At 28.1% G+C, this 18,088-nt stretch overlaps 3 protein-coding genes across 3 annotated transcripts; 1 reads left to right on the top strand and 2 right to left on the bottom strand.

Annotated features, from left to right (window-relative positions):
* Positions 1-1,923: 1,923 nt before the first annotated feature.
* Bm9124 (DNA polymerase epsilon p17 subunit, putative) lies at positions 1,924-2,792 on the top strand (the record flags this gene model as incomplete). Its single annotated transcript, XM_001892416.1, has 3 exons — positions 1,924-2,022; positions 2,188-2,346; positions 2,556-2,792. The coding sequence occupies 3 exons, from the start codon at positions 1,924-1,926 to the stop codon at positions 2,790-2,792; spliced, it is 495 nt and encodes a 164-aa protein (XP_001892451.1).
* A 1,096-nt stretch (positions 2,793-3,888) lies between these two features.
* Bm3610 (Core-2/I-Branching enzyme family protein) lies at positions 3,889-7,205 on the bottom strand (the record flags this gene model as incomplete). The annotated part of the gene is made up of 8 exons (XM_043075725.1): positions 3,889-4,183; positions 4,431-4,488; positions 4,678-4,869; positions 5,065-5,215; positions 5,582-5,836; positions 6,318-6,464; positions 6,728-6,987; positions 7,112-7,205. The coding sequence occupies 8 exons, from the start codon at positions 7,203-7,205 to the stop codon at positions 3,889-3,891; spliced, it is 1,452 nt and encodes a 483-aa protein (XP_042931659.1).
* A 6,351-nt stretch (positions 7,206-13,556) lies between these two features.
* On the bottom strand, positions 13,557-16,628 carry Bm6053 (Uncharacterized protein; the record flags this gene model as incomplete). Its single annotated transcript, XM_043075724.1, has 9 exons — positions 13,557-13,869; positions 14,237-14,294; positions 14,441-14,629; positions 14,720-14,870; positions 15,089-15,343; positions 15,553-15,696; positions 15,816-15,908; positions 16,013-16,104; positions 16,514-16,628. The coding sequence occupies 9 exons, from the start codon at positions 16,626-16,628 to the stop codon at positions 13,557-13,559; spliced, it is 1,410 nt and encodes a 469-aa protein (XP_042931658.1).
* Between the last annotated feature and the right edge of the window lie 1,460 nt (positions 16,629-18,088).

Raw genomic sequence — 18,088 nt, 5'->3', positions numbered from 1 at the left:
AAGCCATTGTAAGAAAGACAAAAAAAAATTAGTGTGAAGCTAATTTTGACAATGAAAATTTTTATTTGATTTTGAATAATTAATTAAAAATGAACATTATCAAAATTTTATCATTTTGAATTATCGAAAACAATTTTACAATCATATTTCTCTTGTAAATAAATAAATTGAATCAAATGCAAATGTTGTTAACAGGAATTTCTTCCATCGTCCAATAATGATTGTCATGCTAATTCTCTTCAATTATTTGTTTGAAATAAAACACAACGGAAAATTGGTAGCTTTCAAATTAAAACATTATAAGTTAGAATTATTAAATTAATTTTACTTCTACAAATCTAACCGTAAATTCTGATTTTCAACATTTTTTTTTTTTGCAGCAAAAAAGCGAAAAAAGATGTTATGAATTATTTTCCATTCTTAAAAATAATCTTTGCAACTTTAGAAGAGTCACAATTTAAGAATATATAAAAGTAACTAATAAATGACAGATATGAGAGAGCAGAAAAAGAAGAAACTTTTTGATAAACTATTCAAATTTAACGCTATGAATAAATTTCAAAATAAAAAAAAAAAACAGTATGATAGGATTATCTTCAAGTTTACCTGCAAATATCTATGTTATCTGTCTGTTTACTTATACCTTAACTAAGTCATTTCAGATGACTAATCTGAGAGTTCAAATTTTAGTTTAATGAAAAAATTGAATGGTTATCGTCATTACATGCATTTTCGTCCCAAATTTAAATTTAAGAAATTATTATTAATTGCAAATGTTACATGTCTGCTATTATTTCCAACTAAATTCTTCACCTTTTTAGTTTTATTTTTCTTTTCTGAGCTGTATTTTTAGAATTACATTACTAATTTCAAAAATTTTTAATCAAAAATTGATTGAGATGATTTTTACTCTGTGAGATTTGTGAAGAAAACTTGTTTGATATTGTAAAACATTCGAGAGTGATATCTTATGCATCTCATTTCACCTTTGATCTCTGTATCGTGTTTGCACATTTTTCAGAAAGAATTCTTTTATTACACAAAAAAATTTTAAATGCAAAGAAAATGGACGAAAAAAGAGGGAAGAACTATCGCTTTCATTACACAATTTTTAAATTGATGAAAAACAAGAAATCCGGTTTTACGGATAATCTCCAGTAATTCATTCGTAAAAGGAATAATTTTTCGGTTTTCCTTTTTCTTTTTCTAAATTTTTATTCATATGGTTTAATGTAATGAATAGTCCACAAAATGATAGTAAAAACTTTTGATTTTTACTTTGGATATTAAAGTGATCATTTAAATGTTCAATTAAAATGGAAATAAACCATTAAAATATCTTCCAATGAATTATTCATTTTTTGCAAAAATATTCCATATAAAGAAAAAAATATATCATAGAAATTTCATTTTGAAATTATTACGATAAATTATCCAATAACAGATAAGCCAGAAAAACACACACACATAAAAAAAAGACAAAAGAATGTGTGGGATCATTTTTTCAAACGGAAGCACGAACTTTAATATTACGAATTTTAACATTCTTAATATTCGGCACGGGAAGTCTTTTTGAAAAATTTTTTGAGTGAATTTGACTTGAAAGTGGTTGGGTGAGTGGGGTTATGTGGAAGTTTCCTCGAATTTAATTTGAAAGAGAGACTTTTGATTAAAACAATGCTTTATAGTCACGTAACGTATGCAATTTGCATAACGCATAAATTGATTTCAATGAGATACGAGAAAATGTTTCTTTGGTCTTTCATTATTGGTTAAAAATTGATTTATATTTCTTTCTTTTTTTGTCAGTGATACATTCTTGGAGTAATATGTATTAAAATTTGTGCTACAATTTATTTACACACTAAATAAAATATCTTGATTCCTTTTTTTTTTTTTTAAGAAAAAGAGGTTACTGCTGAAATGGCGGACGGAGATGTAGCTGAGGATTTGCGGCTGCCACAAACTGTGATTGGTCGTTTAGTGAAGGATGCACTACCCCCTGGTGTTATCATTTCTAAGGTTTGCAGTATTTTAGACGATAAATGGAGTTTTTGTGACTTTTTTGTGGTTTTTTCTTATCAACAATGCATTTTCTATTGGTTTTTTTTCTTTTTGAAGCCTTGCCCATTTTAACAATGAATAAACAGTTTATGAAGTATAGAATGAAAACTACTGATATTGTAGGATGCACGGACAGCGATAGCTCGTGCTGCAGCAGTTTTCATTTTGCATGCTGCGACATATGCTCAAGAATGTGCAGTATCTAGCAAACACAAGACAGTTACTGCGGTGGATGTATTAAATGCGGTGCGAGTTTTGGAATGTGAAGAGTTGGAGAAGCCGGTTCATATTTATTAAAGTTCATATTTATTAGGTCTTTGGCACATATTGGTTGCTAGAAATAGACCTTATGCTTAGAAACAAGTGGAATGAATAAAAGAAGGAATACGATTTTGTCAAAGCAGTCCTTTATCAGCGGGCCGTTTATCCATTTGTCTTCTTCCTTAGCAAATAGTGTTCACAGGATGTCATTTTAATTTTAATAACTGCAGGTAAAGGAAGCAGTGGAAATATGGAAAGCCAACAGACAGCAAAGGAATGAGGAAGCCAAAAAACGAAAAGCGGGACGTGGACAAAATAGTGATCCACCCGTGTTAGAGATCCTAAAAAATGCTTCGCAGAGAGGTGGAGTTCCCGATCTTTCCAGTTCCACGGATAAAATAATTGCCTCAAATGAACCTGGGACAAAAAAAATGTTGTTAGATGTTATTATGGATGATGATGATTAAGTATAAAGGAAGTGTCATTGACAGATATTGTTTGTGAATTATTTTGCATAGTTTGTTTGTCCTGTCCTTTGATTTTTGTTGGCAAGAGACACTTGTAGACTTGTTTATATCCTTTTGTAAATTACTCATCTTTTTATCATTGTTAGGTGTTAAAGTTGGACGGGAAACTTTTTCCATAACTACAAAGCAGGGAATTTCAAGTTTCAGACTTTATGAGTATAAAGATATCAGCAGTGACGCTTGTTCAATTTCCATGCATATTTTGTTCATTTCTGCTTATATCTCTGATTCTCTGATCTCATATCAGACTTTATTGACTTTAGCCTGATTTTTTACTTAAAATACTAATCGCTTTGTTTTTGAGAGGCCTTATATCACTCGTCTACAATGGTTTATTGAGTAGATGACAAAAAACTTCTGCAGTCTGAACTTAGCTATGTACAAGGTTTTAGATTTGCGTCTGGAATTTCTGGTCATTGGTCTAATCAGTAAGGAACTGACGTTCAGCCAAATGTTATTTGATTATATCATGTACCTAAATGATATGGTGCTTTTATTTTTTTCATAGTATGTATCTTTTTTTAATGCTATATTTTTTGTTTTCAAAATAAAAAATTCGATTTCAAACACAATATAGTAGTGATGAATGAAATGCATACCGGATATAAAACATGATAATAGCGCACGAAAGAGTCGCAAATTTGTGTCAGGTCAACAATCATTTCTTGTGCTAGATGATATCATCCAAGAACAAATTAACAGGTGGTGGAAGTTTTGTCTTTGCAGTTACAAATATTCCTGATGGGATTTTAATTAAATTACTAATTAGGAATACTTAAATTTACTTTGTCTTATTTGATAGTACTTTATACTAACAATTTAGAAACTCCTTTCATGTTTGCTATAATTTACCATTATCAAAATTGATTAGTTAGTAAGATGTTAAGACTTACAATAATATCTCATTTGTTTTGTCTAATTGATGTACTAATTGTTAAATAGTATGCATTTGCAATTTACAATTCATTATCTTTATCATTTTATCACTGCTTCAGTTTTTCCTCAAAATAATACATAAGCATTTTAATTTCATCTTTTAGCACTCAAACACTGATATATTTTTTCTCCACATTTCTTTATCATGATTAAATCGTACAATTTGACTTTGCTTGTAACTCTCGAAATCAACAGTTGATTTGCTTGCAATTCGTTTAGAGAAACGCATTGCCCAACAAGCAATCGCTCCATAATCATTTTCTGATAACATTTTATTAGCGAATAAATGCTGAATATTTTCCAAATGATTCAAATCAGCAACACCAAATACGCATGCACTATGTCGATAATTGCCACTTTTACATGTTCGATTTGACCAGGACCACGATACATATCTATTATATATTACAATTAATTAATTCTAATTAATGATCAGTTTCATAACTTCTTTTTCTTTACTTACTTACTTTTTTTTGTATAAAACAAGAGAAAAAAAAATGGATAAGAAATTATAAAAGTATTAAATTTTGAGATTACAAACAATGCTATCTGTAAATTATTACATTCTTCCTTTTATTGAATGATATCATTTCTGTGATGATATAGTAGAAAATATTAGATTAAAATTACTTTTGAACTAACCTAGTGGTAAAATCGCTTTGTTCATCAAGGCATTTTCTTGTAAAGCCACCAGGAGCATCTGTAAATACAGTAATTATTTATTTCAAATTTTGTCTAATATTAGAAATTGGATCATTTATTCTAAGCAACATTTCATTGTTGAATATATTTTTGTTAAATTCAAAAATAATTTTCATCTTATATGGTTCTTTTTTTCCCTAATTTCTGTCTTTCTGTGAAATCTTTTATGTTTAAAATTAAAATTAACCTAAAGCATCATCGGAATGTAAACTTTGGAAGATCATTTCATCAGTTCCAAATGGTTTCGAGTCAAAAATGTTAATAAGTGTTGTTAAATTCAATTCATTCGTTACATACTCTACAAAACCTCTCGACAATGCAACAGATGGACTTCCTTTAGCAAGTTTTAGACGTGAATCGGGAACATTTTTGCTTGAATCTGTAATTATATTTATATGCATAATACGACAATGGGAATGATAAAATATTATCAAATTATCATTTCATTCAACTACCATAATATTTTATTTTATTTTTTTTCTTTTTTGCAGAAAATTTAAAATATTAATGTAAAAATTTGGGAAGAATATCAGATTTCAATTTAAATTTTTGCAAAATTAAATTTATACCAAACCTTTAAAAAGGTTTAAACCAGCATAACTCCAATCGATATGTTGCGGTACACGATGACGATATGGTCTTCCAACATTAATTGCATTACTACCATTAAGTATATCCAATATTTTGACCAATTCATAATTACTTTTTATTGGGAAATCATCATTCTATAAAAATACATTCCATTTTATGCGAATCTTTCGTTATGTCTTTAATTAGAATAAAATTACTAATTAAAATAAAATTATTAATTAAAATAAAAGTTATTAATTAAGTTGAATGAAGTGACTTCTTTTCTTTACTTAATAAACATATATATATAAAAGAATTTTTAGCTGAAAAATTGCTCTCAAACTGTGCACAATTGTTTTAATAAATTATGCAGCAGCGCATGGAATGCATGTATGTGCATGTATTGCATGTGTGTGCATGTGCATGCATATGTGTGTGTGTGTTAGATTAATTGTAATACTTTTTTGCTAAATTTTATAATTTTCAAGCAATTACCAAATGTGTCATAAATTATTGTTTACCTGAAGTAAGATAGCATATTTCCATGCAGGTTTCTCTGATACAGTTTCCAAACATTTCATATAACTTTTAGTCATATTATGTCCTGCACCGTCCACTTCATATTCATTTTCAGTTAAAATTACATTTGGGAAACATTTTGACAAATTTCTCATTTGTTCATGAAATAGTGGACTTGATTTACTATCCAACGCATAGCAATATAAATTCTGTGGAGCATACATCAAATTAAATAGCAATTCCTGGATGTGATAGGCCTAAAAAATTTTTTAATTTTATTTTAATTTATCAATCAATTTTAATTTAAATTAAAATTCATTACAAATTCGCAATAATGTTAGCATATACAAGGGCAAATAGAAAATAACTCTTTTTTTTTTATTTAAATGATATTTCGATCTTTTAGAAAAAAAAAAAAATGTTTGATTGATTGAATATTAAGCGAATGTACAAATTATCATTGTAAATTTTGATGATAACAATGATAATTTATTTGTAAGTGTGCATTAAATTGCAAATTGTTAAATTCGAAATACAAATGAAAGTAAGAATGGTATAATCTTTGTTTGTTTTTTTTTTTGTGTATATTTTCTATTCTTTAGGAAAATTTGAATAAAAACGACGATTTGAAGAAAGAAAATTTGGAAACATATAAATAAAATAGTAATGACAATTTTAAAATTTAGTGGAAAATTTTTATTTTCTACGGTAAAAAAAAAATCATTCATATGAACTTACTCTGTAAACAACTCGGATGAAAACAATTGGAAAATCTTTCTCGTCATCACTTGCAGGATTTTCCGGATATAATCCACGTTGTTTGATATCCTCACATGAATTGCTAATATTTGCATCTGCTTTATCAGAATCAACAGTGTATGGTTTCTGAAAAATTTTCCTGATTACTTCAGCACAAAAATTTTTGCACAAATTTTTTATTAATAGTAAAAAAAAATTTCAAAATGTTATCTTTATTTATATACATATGTAATTTTTAAAATAATTTATAAAAATATCTTGCAGATATATCAATTAAAAAGAAAATCTAAATTTTATCAAATATTAGATAAATTTATAAATTGCTATAAAAAAAAATAAAAGCAAAATTTTTAAAGATTATGCAAAACAGTAATATGAAATTCATTTACTGAAGTTAATTCGGTTGCTACTGCCGGATCAGTTATTGCTGCATCACAATCTTTTTCCGATGGTGAATGTTCATGAATGAGAGGCAGTAAACGCATAGATTCATCAGTTCCTGCACCCTGTTCAGTTACTGCCGTTAGTCCATCCGGTTGAGTTCCTGTCGTTAGTCCATCCAGTTGAGTTCCTGCTGTTAACCCATCCGGTTGAGTTTCTGTAGTTAGTCCATCATGTGCTGTTACCGTAGTTACTTCACCATCTCCTACTAAAAAATATAGAAGCTACTGGTGAAAAATATTTGCAAAAAATAATTGTGAGAATAATTTCTACTTTAAGAAAGGTACCAAATGATACCGAAATTACCAGTGATAAAATTTTACAAAACTCACAGACATAAATATGATGGAAGATGGGCAGAAGTTGAAATGTAATAAGTAGAGAAATGATTGATAAGTTAGTTATCGAGAACATTTCAGGTTTCATTTAAATTCTGAAAATATCACTTTGGACGATGAAATATGTTAGTTGATCAATTAATGTACAAAATGATGGATAGTTATATTATTATTGAAATTAATGAAGTGACAAGGGAGGGAAAAAAGAATTTAGGAGAAGATGGAATTTTAAATTTGTTATGCAAAGCTGAAAATAAATTATTGAAACCTGATCAGGTTTTGTCTCATAAATGGTTAAATTAAAAATGCTTCACCTAGTAAATATGAAATTTTGTTTTCAAAATTACACAAAAGGTATAATATATAATTCTATTTTATAGACTATTCTACAGGTAAATCTTTTTTCAAAATTTTCTGTGAATGGATATGAAGCAATGTTGACTTCTAAATTATTTAATAACAAACTTATAAACTTCTAATAAAGAAATTAATTTCTTCAATGTTTTGGCACGCAATTAGTTCAAAAATTCTTTATCAATTTCTGATTAAATTTTTTCCTTTTTTTAATTTGGATTTCGTATTCCTTTTGTATTATTTTATTTTACTCATTTATATCTGCTTGACTAGGATTAAATTTTTCTACCAATGTTTCTGATTATCTGATAAATTTGAATACAAAAATACAAAGAGATACAATAATTTGTACGTGTTGAAATTTCTTCTAGTTTTTGATTTAGGTACATATTCAAATATAAAAACTTTTCAAACTAAGAGATTTAGAAGTTTTAATAACATATATTATTTATTAAACTATCAATTTTTTTTTTTTTGAATTTTTATATTTTAAAATTAAAATTTTGTTATCAAATTGATTTCATACACATAAACAACATCTTTCTTGCGCTGTGATTGAAATGTTTACAAATCATTCAAAACTATTAAGATATTTTTGTTGTAATATAGGACAAATTCGTGACATATCGGTGATATCAGGTTTGGATAAAAGAAATCATCAAGTTAGTTCGATGGAAATATATTTGAAATGGATGAACTTAATGTAAACAGTCTTTAATATATCGAACCTTAGTTTAATAGGGCTTTGCATACAGATTTTAGCAGTTAAGAAATTTTTTTATGAAAAGATTTTCCTTTAATAATGCACTTTGATGGATGATTTAATTTATAATCACAACGAATATTGCTAAAGAAATATTAAGATAAGAAAATTGATTAACAGGTTAATCATATCAGGTGATATTGCTTAGATTATTAATCAGCTAAGTGATAAGTATTATTTAGATCGTTAGCCTATCAAATAAACTATTTGCATTGCATTTTTCTCTTCTCGAAATAATTCCATAAAAAACAAATGAAAAATCATGTAATTAATATGTGTGTAGTAGAATTTCACTACAAATAACTTATAATTCAGTCCGCCTCAGTTCCGCATTCCGGCTTCATCTTTTCATTACGCTTCCGCATCTTATCAGTTCATTTCTATTTGTCTAAATGTACAATTATTTAATCTAAGTCAAAATTGTTGCTGCATTCCTCAAAATTGAGACTGACGAAAGAAGGTATTATTATTTTAGAGTTATTTATCATTTAGTACTGAAATGTAAAAAAAAAAATTTTTTTTACACTTTTAAACTTAAAAATGAAAAATGTTGATTCGAATAGAAAGGTATAACTTGTAAGAATTAACGAAAAGCTAATAGATAAGCATAAAGGTTTTTTCGAGAGTTTTTCGCGAGAAGTTAACAAGGCGCACTTTATCAACATTTGAGAATTTTTTTCGATAAGGAACAAAGGATTTCTGAAAGAAATTTTGAAGGAACACATTTAAATAGTACTTTATTTAAAAGTTAAACTGATGTCATTATCATCATAGATGTTGTTTCTTATATGCAAGCTTTGCTTTTGCTTTGTTAAGTTTCATTCTTTTCATTTCAAAAAGAAAAACAAATTGAATGAATAAATCTTTCACAATTTTAGTTTACAAAAAAAAAAAAAAGCTGAAATTTTTGGATTTTAAATTTGTTATTCACTGTTTGCTTTAACATAATTTGCATTATAATCTTTCTATTATATCAGTGAAACTGTAAATGCTAATTTGCAGAAAGAAATGATAACAAAAAATATACTGGGATCTATTTTGAGTGATAGCAAAATGGAATTCAAGATGAAGGCCACCTGAAATGAAATGATGTGACAATACTGTTTCTATTATTATTACATCTCTAATACCTGTAATGCTTGCAATTTACTAAAAAATTTTTTATATGTTACTGATATGCATGCATGCTTAAGGATTGCATCATGCAATCATGCATTTAGGATAATTTACCATTTCTTAATTATAAAAATAAACATCAAAAAAAAAAAAAAAAATGAAATTATACTAAATCAAATATCATCGATTGACCTCAAACATTTTTTAATGCATTGCAAAAAGTAATTGTGAGAAAAGTTAAGCTTTTGCTGATTTCATTAACGATATTACCTTTAATTTGTTAGAAAAGTTATCATTTAATTTTAAACATAAATTTGTATGAAAAGTTAAAAAAAGTTTTCTCGTAATAGAATAGAATGATATATTAAATATATGTGATAAAAGTGATAAATTAACTTGCACCACTTTAGGAACTATTAGATGAGGTGCAATGTAATGAAAGACTACTTTTCATACTAATTGTCGCAGAAAAATATTACCTTTGCATTCTTTTTCTGTAAAAATTTTCCAATTTCATTACTCTCAGTAAGTAATAAACAATATTTGTTTACTTTTGTAGAAGATAATACGGTTGTAGAAGTTTCTCATTCGATTTGATCAATCTGCGATAATAAATTATCAGATGCAAAAGATTTCAGTGTGGTGTATGTTTCGGTAGGATTGCCAAGCCAAAAGATCTGAACTAAAAGTTCAGACAGAGCAGTGGATTTATTAGCCTAGTGGATTTGTTAACTTTAGGGAAATCCGGATAGATAAAGCTCATTAATCTTGAAAAGCTATCCGTCAACCGGACATTACTTGTTGCAGTTGAATTAAAACAAACAAAAGAAAAAAAGAACAAGGAGGTAAACTTGCTTTTTAAAATGTTTGCAGACTAATCTTTGCAAATTGGAACATCAAAATCATTCTTAATAATTGTTTACAAGTTTTTATGATTTAATATACGACATTGTACTCTTAGTGAAATTCGTCTACCTAACAAAGGTAGTCACAGAGGACAAACTCTTCTGGTTAAATTGAAGGCAGAATATTCGCACTATGTATTTGGCTTACGATTAAGAAAACTTCCAAACTCATTAATTGCCGAAAAGTCGTAAACAATTACCGTAAACAATTATTTCTATCGAGCCATTCCAATCGCATTATTTCTCTATGTTAGTAAAATATTATCTTTTTTCAAAACAAAGACGTTAAATTCAACTTTTCAAACTAATCACACAGAAGAAAAAAAAAGAAACCAAATTCTACATCGATGTTTACATTTGTGATGTGAAAAGTTCCTGTAAAGAATAAAGTCATAGTTCAATGCTAGTAGAAAAGAACTCTGAACCTAGAATTAGTCAGAGAACTGACTATTTGTCAACCACAGTAATGTGAAGTGCTATGACAAAGGACATCTCTTGTTAAAGTATCTCAGCATAACTTTTCAGCAGAAAAACAACCTAAAAATGACCTAAATGCATCCTCGATTTCATCTTAGTGCCCAAAGATCTATTCATGACGAATGATGCCTAATGCAGAATGTCAAACAGATCAACGTACGTTTAGCTCTCATTTTTAGACCAAACTTAAAAGTGTTCAAGAAGAAGTTTAAAGTTAACAATTTTTGACATCACTATAGTATGCGACTAAATACACAGATTCCTTGGCAACTCATTAAAATTAGCATCCAGCAGTCCTTCACAGAATACTTAGAATCTACAATTCAATAATATGCAAATGTCGGCAACTACAGAGGAATCTACAAAGTACTGTATGAACCAATAACACATCAAGTTCACATCCTTGCCTTAGCTCAGATGACGACGATGACCCTTGCCCTCTCACAGGTGATTAATGATTGAGTACTGTGAGAATTCTTTTCAGTATACACTGTTCAGTTAAACACTCAATAATTTAGCACTTCATTCAACAATCAGTGAAAATTTAGCTACAGTAATTGAAATATACTGTAATATACCGTAATTGAAGCATGATAAAAGAATCTGGAATTGATGGAATTACATCGGAAATTTGGAAGCATGAAAGGCACATACATTCTATGAGTAAGAAAAATTCTGATAGCTTAAATTATCGAGATTTACTTTATTACTTTATTTTTACTTTACTCTTTACCTTTATTACTTTACTCTCCACAGTTGGTAAAATTCTTCCACGAATCACTTTTACCCGAAAGCTAATATGATTTTAGAGCTAACAGAGATATGAAAGTTGTTCTCCTACAACTGCATAAAAAGTGTAAGAAACAAAAGACTTCACGTGACATTCGTTGACTTCGCCGAAGCATTTGATTACTACGTAAGCAGAAAAGGCTTATAGTAAGTAAAACGTTTATGTTACGTCTTTACGCTAACTTATTCATACTATTCTTCATTGAGCTGCTCCAAAGAGTCATGGCAGATTTCAATTAAGACAATGGTATTTACACTCGATATAATATCGACGACGGTCTAAGTTACTGAAAGCACATACCAAAATTGGGCAGGTCATATTTTCAGGATGGAAGATTATCATTTCACTAGGATTTTGCTCTATGATAAAAAGAGATACAAATTTCGTGAAACAATTTTTTAGTTCAGGACAAATTGACCACCGTCAGTAATTCGTTCACTTTAGCGCCACGACTTCTGAGAAGCACGAAGAATTTATCTCGTGAAGAAAAATTTTTAAAAACAGCGTTCGATAAGCTTTAGCGGATTTATTTATTAAGCACTTAAAATTAAAAAAAAAAAAAAAATTAGGCGTTGAATGTAAAAACCATTTTACTGTCTTTGCCAATCTTTCAATCATATAATCTATTTTAACATTTTAAGGAGAAAAGCAAATTTTCAAGCTTATCCAGCACATTTCACTTTGTGAAGCAATTGAAAAATGCCTGTAGATGAAAAATTATTTAATTAATTTCTCACCTATTCAACACAAAATATTAGTCAATGTCAGATATTAGCAAAGAGATATACTCTTCTATGACGATGCATTATTGATGTGACAAATTGATGACACTCATAATGGAAAATATCGATTGATATCTACTAAAAAAATACAAACTTTTGTCGAGAATTTAGATAGAAATTTGAAGAAATGAATTAAAACTATTCTTTAGAGATTTGAAATTTAGCGAAAAGAAGGAAAATAATGAATTCGTCAAAATTAGTTTTGTCTAAGATTGGAAGATGCAACTAAAACGAAGAAAATAGATCAGATTAGAAAATGTTGGAAAATAAGGGAAAAAGAAAATTAATGCAAAAGAGTATTGAAATAGAATAATATGGACTTAAAGTAATTTAGTTCAAATAATTTCCTGAATTTATTTCCATTCATTTTAATCTATTTTTGAAATCTTTTTATCATGCATTTTTCACATGGACAAATTGTCCAGGCCTAGACAATTGGGCTTATTGCTTAATGTCTTGTTGTATTTCTTGTTTAATAAGTTTAATGCTAAAAATAGTGTTAACATTAAATATGTTCATTAAATGATAAGTATTAAACAGAACAGCCATATTGGAAAATTATTTTTATTTTTTGAAGCAAAAGAAAAGAAAAAGAATCCAGCTATGACAGGTTAATTGGCGCAAAATGTATTTCTTGACTGAATAATCACTTTCATTCAAAACAATTTTCTTCAAACTTATTTTCGAAATCAAAAAAAAAAATATTTTTTCGAAATTACTACCGAAAAAAAAAAAAAAAACTAAAGAAAATGCTTCCTTCTTCAAAATTCAAAAATTGGAGAAAAATTTTTTACTTAGAGTTTAGAATAGTTTATTATCCAATTAAATGCACCCCATTTGTCATATATATCTTTCTTTACGCCAATAAATTCAAATCTTATTTTGTAGCATTTTAATTTCAAAAGCACTACTTTACATTTCAGTTCTTTATTAAAAGAAATAACATTAATGTAATTGAATAGGTAACAACGATCAAAATATAAATAACATAACCATGTTATTTATAGTAATATTTTATCAGTAATACCTATACACCTGAGCAAACAAAGGTGTTTTTACATGGAACAATTAATAAACTTATCTAATGAATGTCATTCATACTACTGGAATTCAAATTTTTGACAGCTAAAAATTGTGATAAGCATTAATGTGAAATTAGTATATCTTGAATTGATAGATATTTCAACTTGATACATGCATGAAACTTTGTACAACCTGCTTAATATCAATATCAGATAAGATACAAAATTAATTAACAACAAGAGCAATTAAAAGCTGATAAGTTTAATTTCCATCTTTCTCGTTCGTTATGAAATCGAACCGGTAAACGATTAGCATAATAATTAAGTTTTATAGGCATAATTTTAGCAGCAGAGTAAGTTCGATTATGAAGGGAATGAGCCCAGCAACCGATTGCAGTATAGTCATATTCCGGAAGCATTTTGTTAGCAAATAAAGCTCTAGAAGTAGCCATTGTGGGTAAATCAGCAATACCAAATATACAAATATCATGGCGATACTGACCACTTCGACAATTTTTCGTGGATTTTTTCCACACTACGTATCTGAGAACATTTAACAAATCAAATCTGATTATTACAATTGATATTTTGCTTAAGTATCAAACTATCAGTATTAATAGTAATTACTTTCATCTGAACTAGTAAATAGCATCATATAATTTTATGACTTTTTAAAAGGTTTTTTTTAAAAGATATTTCACATTTTTTTTTTCAACTTATTTCAATTTTTTTAAGCATGTGACTTAACTGATGCATTTAATCAATCAGTTGTTATCATTTCTAAATTTTAATGTAAAGCATTGCAATGAGAATTTATGAAGATAAGTATTCAAGCTTTCATTCAATTTCCTTCCATTAAACTAATCGCAGATTAATAATAATGGTAATAATTAAATAAATTTAATAATACCTGGTGATCATATTATTGTAAACATCAATACACTGTCGCGTAAATCCACCGGGTGCACCTGGAATATGAATCTTGTAAAGAAATTTTTGGAAAAGACAAAGATATCTTAATGAAAATGGAATTTTTTTTAGGCGATCTTGAAATATAGGAAGATTTAATCATTAAGAACTAATTTAAAGAATCCTTTTATCAACAAGAACTAACCTAAAGAATCTTCGGAATTCAATGACGGAAATAACATTTCATCTACACCGTAACTTAGACGATCGAATTTATCAAGCAAAATGGTTAGATTCAATTTGTCAACAACGAATTCTACAAATGCATAGCTTAATGATGCCGACGTACTTCCTTTTGCTATCCGTAACTTACGATCATCGTTTTGCTTCTCATCTAAAAAGTTCATCTGATTTAATAAACAGACTGATCATTACATATTTTCCAAAACATCAGAAACAAAATACAATTACCAAAGACGCTGACCATTGAAAAGTGTAAGTGCTCGAAAAGTCCAAGGAGCGCCATTAGGTACACGATCTGCATTCGGATATCCTATGTTGACATCATTACTTCCATTTAAAGCACTCAAAATTTGCACCATTTCTCGATTGCTTTTCAATGGTATGTCATTATTCTGAAGTTTCCATATAAGAATCTAATTTTCTGCCTTGGAAACGTTTAAGTTGATCTTTTCTGGAATTAAAGGATGAAAATAACAGAAAAGAAGAAGCCGAACAATCCAAATAAGTAAAGCATAGAGTTTGAAAAACGTGCAAAGTTTAAAAAAGGTACACAAAGTAGTGAAATTAAAATGAATTTTATAAAAGGAAGGAATTAATGAAAAAGAGAAACCTGCAATAGGATAGCATATTTCCAGCCTAGTAATCTTCGTACCACACGTAAGCATTCCAGAAAACTGCGTGACATGTTATGACCTGCACTATCAACCTCGTATTCTCGTTCGGTTAATAATACATTCGGAAAACACTTTGACAAATTGCGCATTTGTGAATGAAATAGTGGCGTGGACTTAGCATCCAATGCATAGCAGTAAAAATTTTGTGGTGCATACATTAAATTGAAAAGAAGTTCTTGCAAATGAAAATCCTGCAACAGTGATATGTGAACTGAGGACAAACAGATTATTTGATAAAAGATGTGATTATAATTAGTAATATTCAATTATACAACTAATGTTACAGTAACAAAATAATACGGTAATATAATTACAGTATCACAGCATTACAGTAAGCAGCAACAGAAAGAGTATAAGTTACTGAACCAAAGATGGTAAGGCCTTTAGGCCTATGTCTAACCTTGTAAACAATTCTAATGAAGGCAATTGGGAAGTTTTTTTCAGCACTCGAAAATGGCATTTCAGGATAAAAGCCTCGTTGACGGATAGCTTTACAGGAAGTATCCCAATGCTTATCGCTGCTTCTATTAACGGTTACCACGTACTTAAAAAAAAAAAAACGATTTAGTTTCAAAATTCAATTTAATTTTCTCGCAACAAATTGGAAAGGATGGAAGCAAATGCGGTTGTTTACATAAAATCAAAAGAAAAAAAATTTCAAACTTTGTTAATTTGAGGCATTTTTGAATATTTGTAGCTCATTAGTAACTGCTTGCATATTTCATCCTCCAGAATATAAGCTGATAGCAATGGAAGCTAAAAATTCTCATTAATAATATATGTTAGTAATAGAAATCAATAGAAATAGAATAATTGTTAAACAAGAATGGAAATAAATGAAAATTGATGAAAGAGAAAACCTTTCGTTTAACTGTTTCAGCTCTATCCAATAGCAGCAATTCTTCCATACTTACTTTTGTTGTTGTTGCATTAAAAAAATCTTTTGCTTGAACTGAAAAAATTATAAAATTGCTTATAATTTTTAGCAAAATATGGATGAAAAAATATTTAAATAAAAATACATTCAATTAAAAATTTAAAATTAATTCACTGATAAGGAAAAAAAAAAAAAGCTCTGGTAACTTCATATGAGTTTATTAAAAAAATAGTAAGTTAAAAAAAATATTGCTAAAGTCATTAAGCAACTAAAGTTCAATTATCATAAAATATAAGCAATAATGTTTATTTATCATAAAATAAGCAAACATAATGTTCAAAAAGCCGCCAACTAATTAAAAAAAAAAAAAAAAAGCAATAATCTAAGAAGGAAAATAATATAAACTGTGAAAATAGGAGAGTGAATCATTTGAAATAAAATTTAAAAATATTGAAGAATTGAGGAGAAAGTAAAATAAACATACTTTGTTGACTGAAAGATCGTTGAATGTTGACATTTTCAATGGAACGACGCAACGAAATGATCCATAATATGATTAATATCATTCCAATTGGAATGAGTAAAAATTCGCGCAACATATTCTTTCCAATTCAGCGATATTTCCATCTATTAAATTTCCACTGATAACACATCCACTAATTTTATCATTAATTGATAACTTGGTGAAAAAATCATCTAAATCGAATGAAAAATTTACACCTTCAAATTGGCTTCATTTCAACAAAAACATTAACAGTCTCATGCAATTAAGACAATAACATCTGATAAAATCGTCAATTATCATTTATCATTAATTAATGAAAGTATTGCTTATCAGCCTTATTGATCTTACAGTTGCCCTTTTTGAAATTCAATCATTGTACAGTTAGACGTAGTGAATTTCTTTTAAAGTAAGTAATACAAATTACTACTACGGTTAAGTAATACAAATTACTGCTACCTTTCTGATAGTTTATCTCCTCGATCTTTCTCATCCATTACTCTTCGAGATTTAATTTCCTATGATCGACCCTATTTGATCTATCTGACATAGAAATTACAGAAATAGTAGGAAAAGAATACATTCTAGCTGATAATGCAACGAATAATTATGCAAAGGGTAAAGAATTAAATTAATGATTCGATTAGAATTACAATGTGAGACATATGCGCCATAAAAACTAGCAAAAATCCAAATTAGTTTATTTTTAATCAGTGATTATGGAAAATGATGATAGAAAATCTGAATCTAAAATAGTTAAAAGTGATAAGTGAAATTGGACTTTTCATCTATGATATTAAACTGGTCAAAAATTAAATTACTTCAAAAATTACACTATCCTATATGATTTACTCTTAATATTTTCAGAAACTGAAAACTCAGAGTCTATTTTCCGGTATAGACTGGGACTAAATCCAGAGATGAAATATGGACGTTGCTAATCTCAATGGCTTAATACTGATTGAGAGTAATCAATTTCAGAAAAAATTTTGTCAGCATAATTGAGCGATGAAACAGAAATTTTTTTTTTTTCTGTCGTCTCTTGAACTTTAATAGAACATCAATGAAATGTCAATTTTAAAGGTCACATATAAATGTTTATGAGTGAAGCAAACATTTTTAGCTCAGTTCATTGTTTAATTTTTGCGCCTCATTGTAATTTCACCTCAACAAAATTCTTCTCACTCATAAAAATGATATTTTTTAAAAAATGATTCGAATAAATGAAGGTAGGTTGCAGTGACCATAAACAGGACAACATTTGTGGTAGAATAAATCGTTATGAAATGGAATGATTCAACAAAATATGATAAAATGACCTTCAAAATTTTTAAGAGTGCTTAGTATGTCTTTGTTAAAGAGTGAAATCTCGTTTTTACAATTTTTTCCTTAAGTAGAAAATGAAAAAATATCCATTTTTATTAAATGTAATTAATATGAGTTTCGGGATACATTCAAAAAATCAAGCGCAAATTGTTCTTTTACAGCCAATCTTTTTTTTTTTTTTGTTTCATTCTCTTGTTTTAAAACTAAATTGGTGCAGAAATTTCAATTAAA

The sequence above is a fragment of the Brugia malayi genome (genome assembly GCF_000002995.4).
Source record: "Brugia malayi strain FR3 genome assembly, contig: Bm_v4_ChrX_scaffold_001, whole genome shotgun sequence".
NCBI lineage: Eukaryota > Metazoa > Nematoda > Chromadorea > Rhabditida > Onchocercidae > Brugia > Brugia malayi.
Note: the sequence above shows the minus strand (reverse complement) of the source record. Positions and strands in the feature narration are given on the sequence as shown.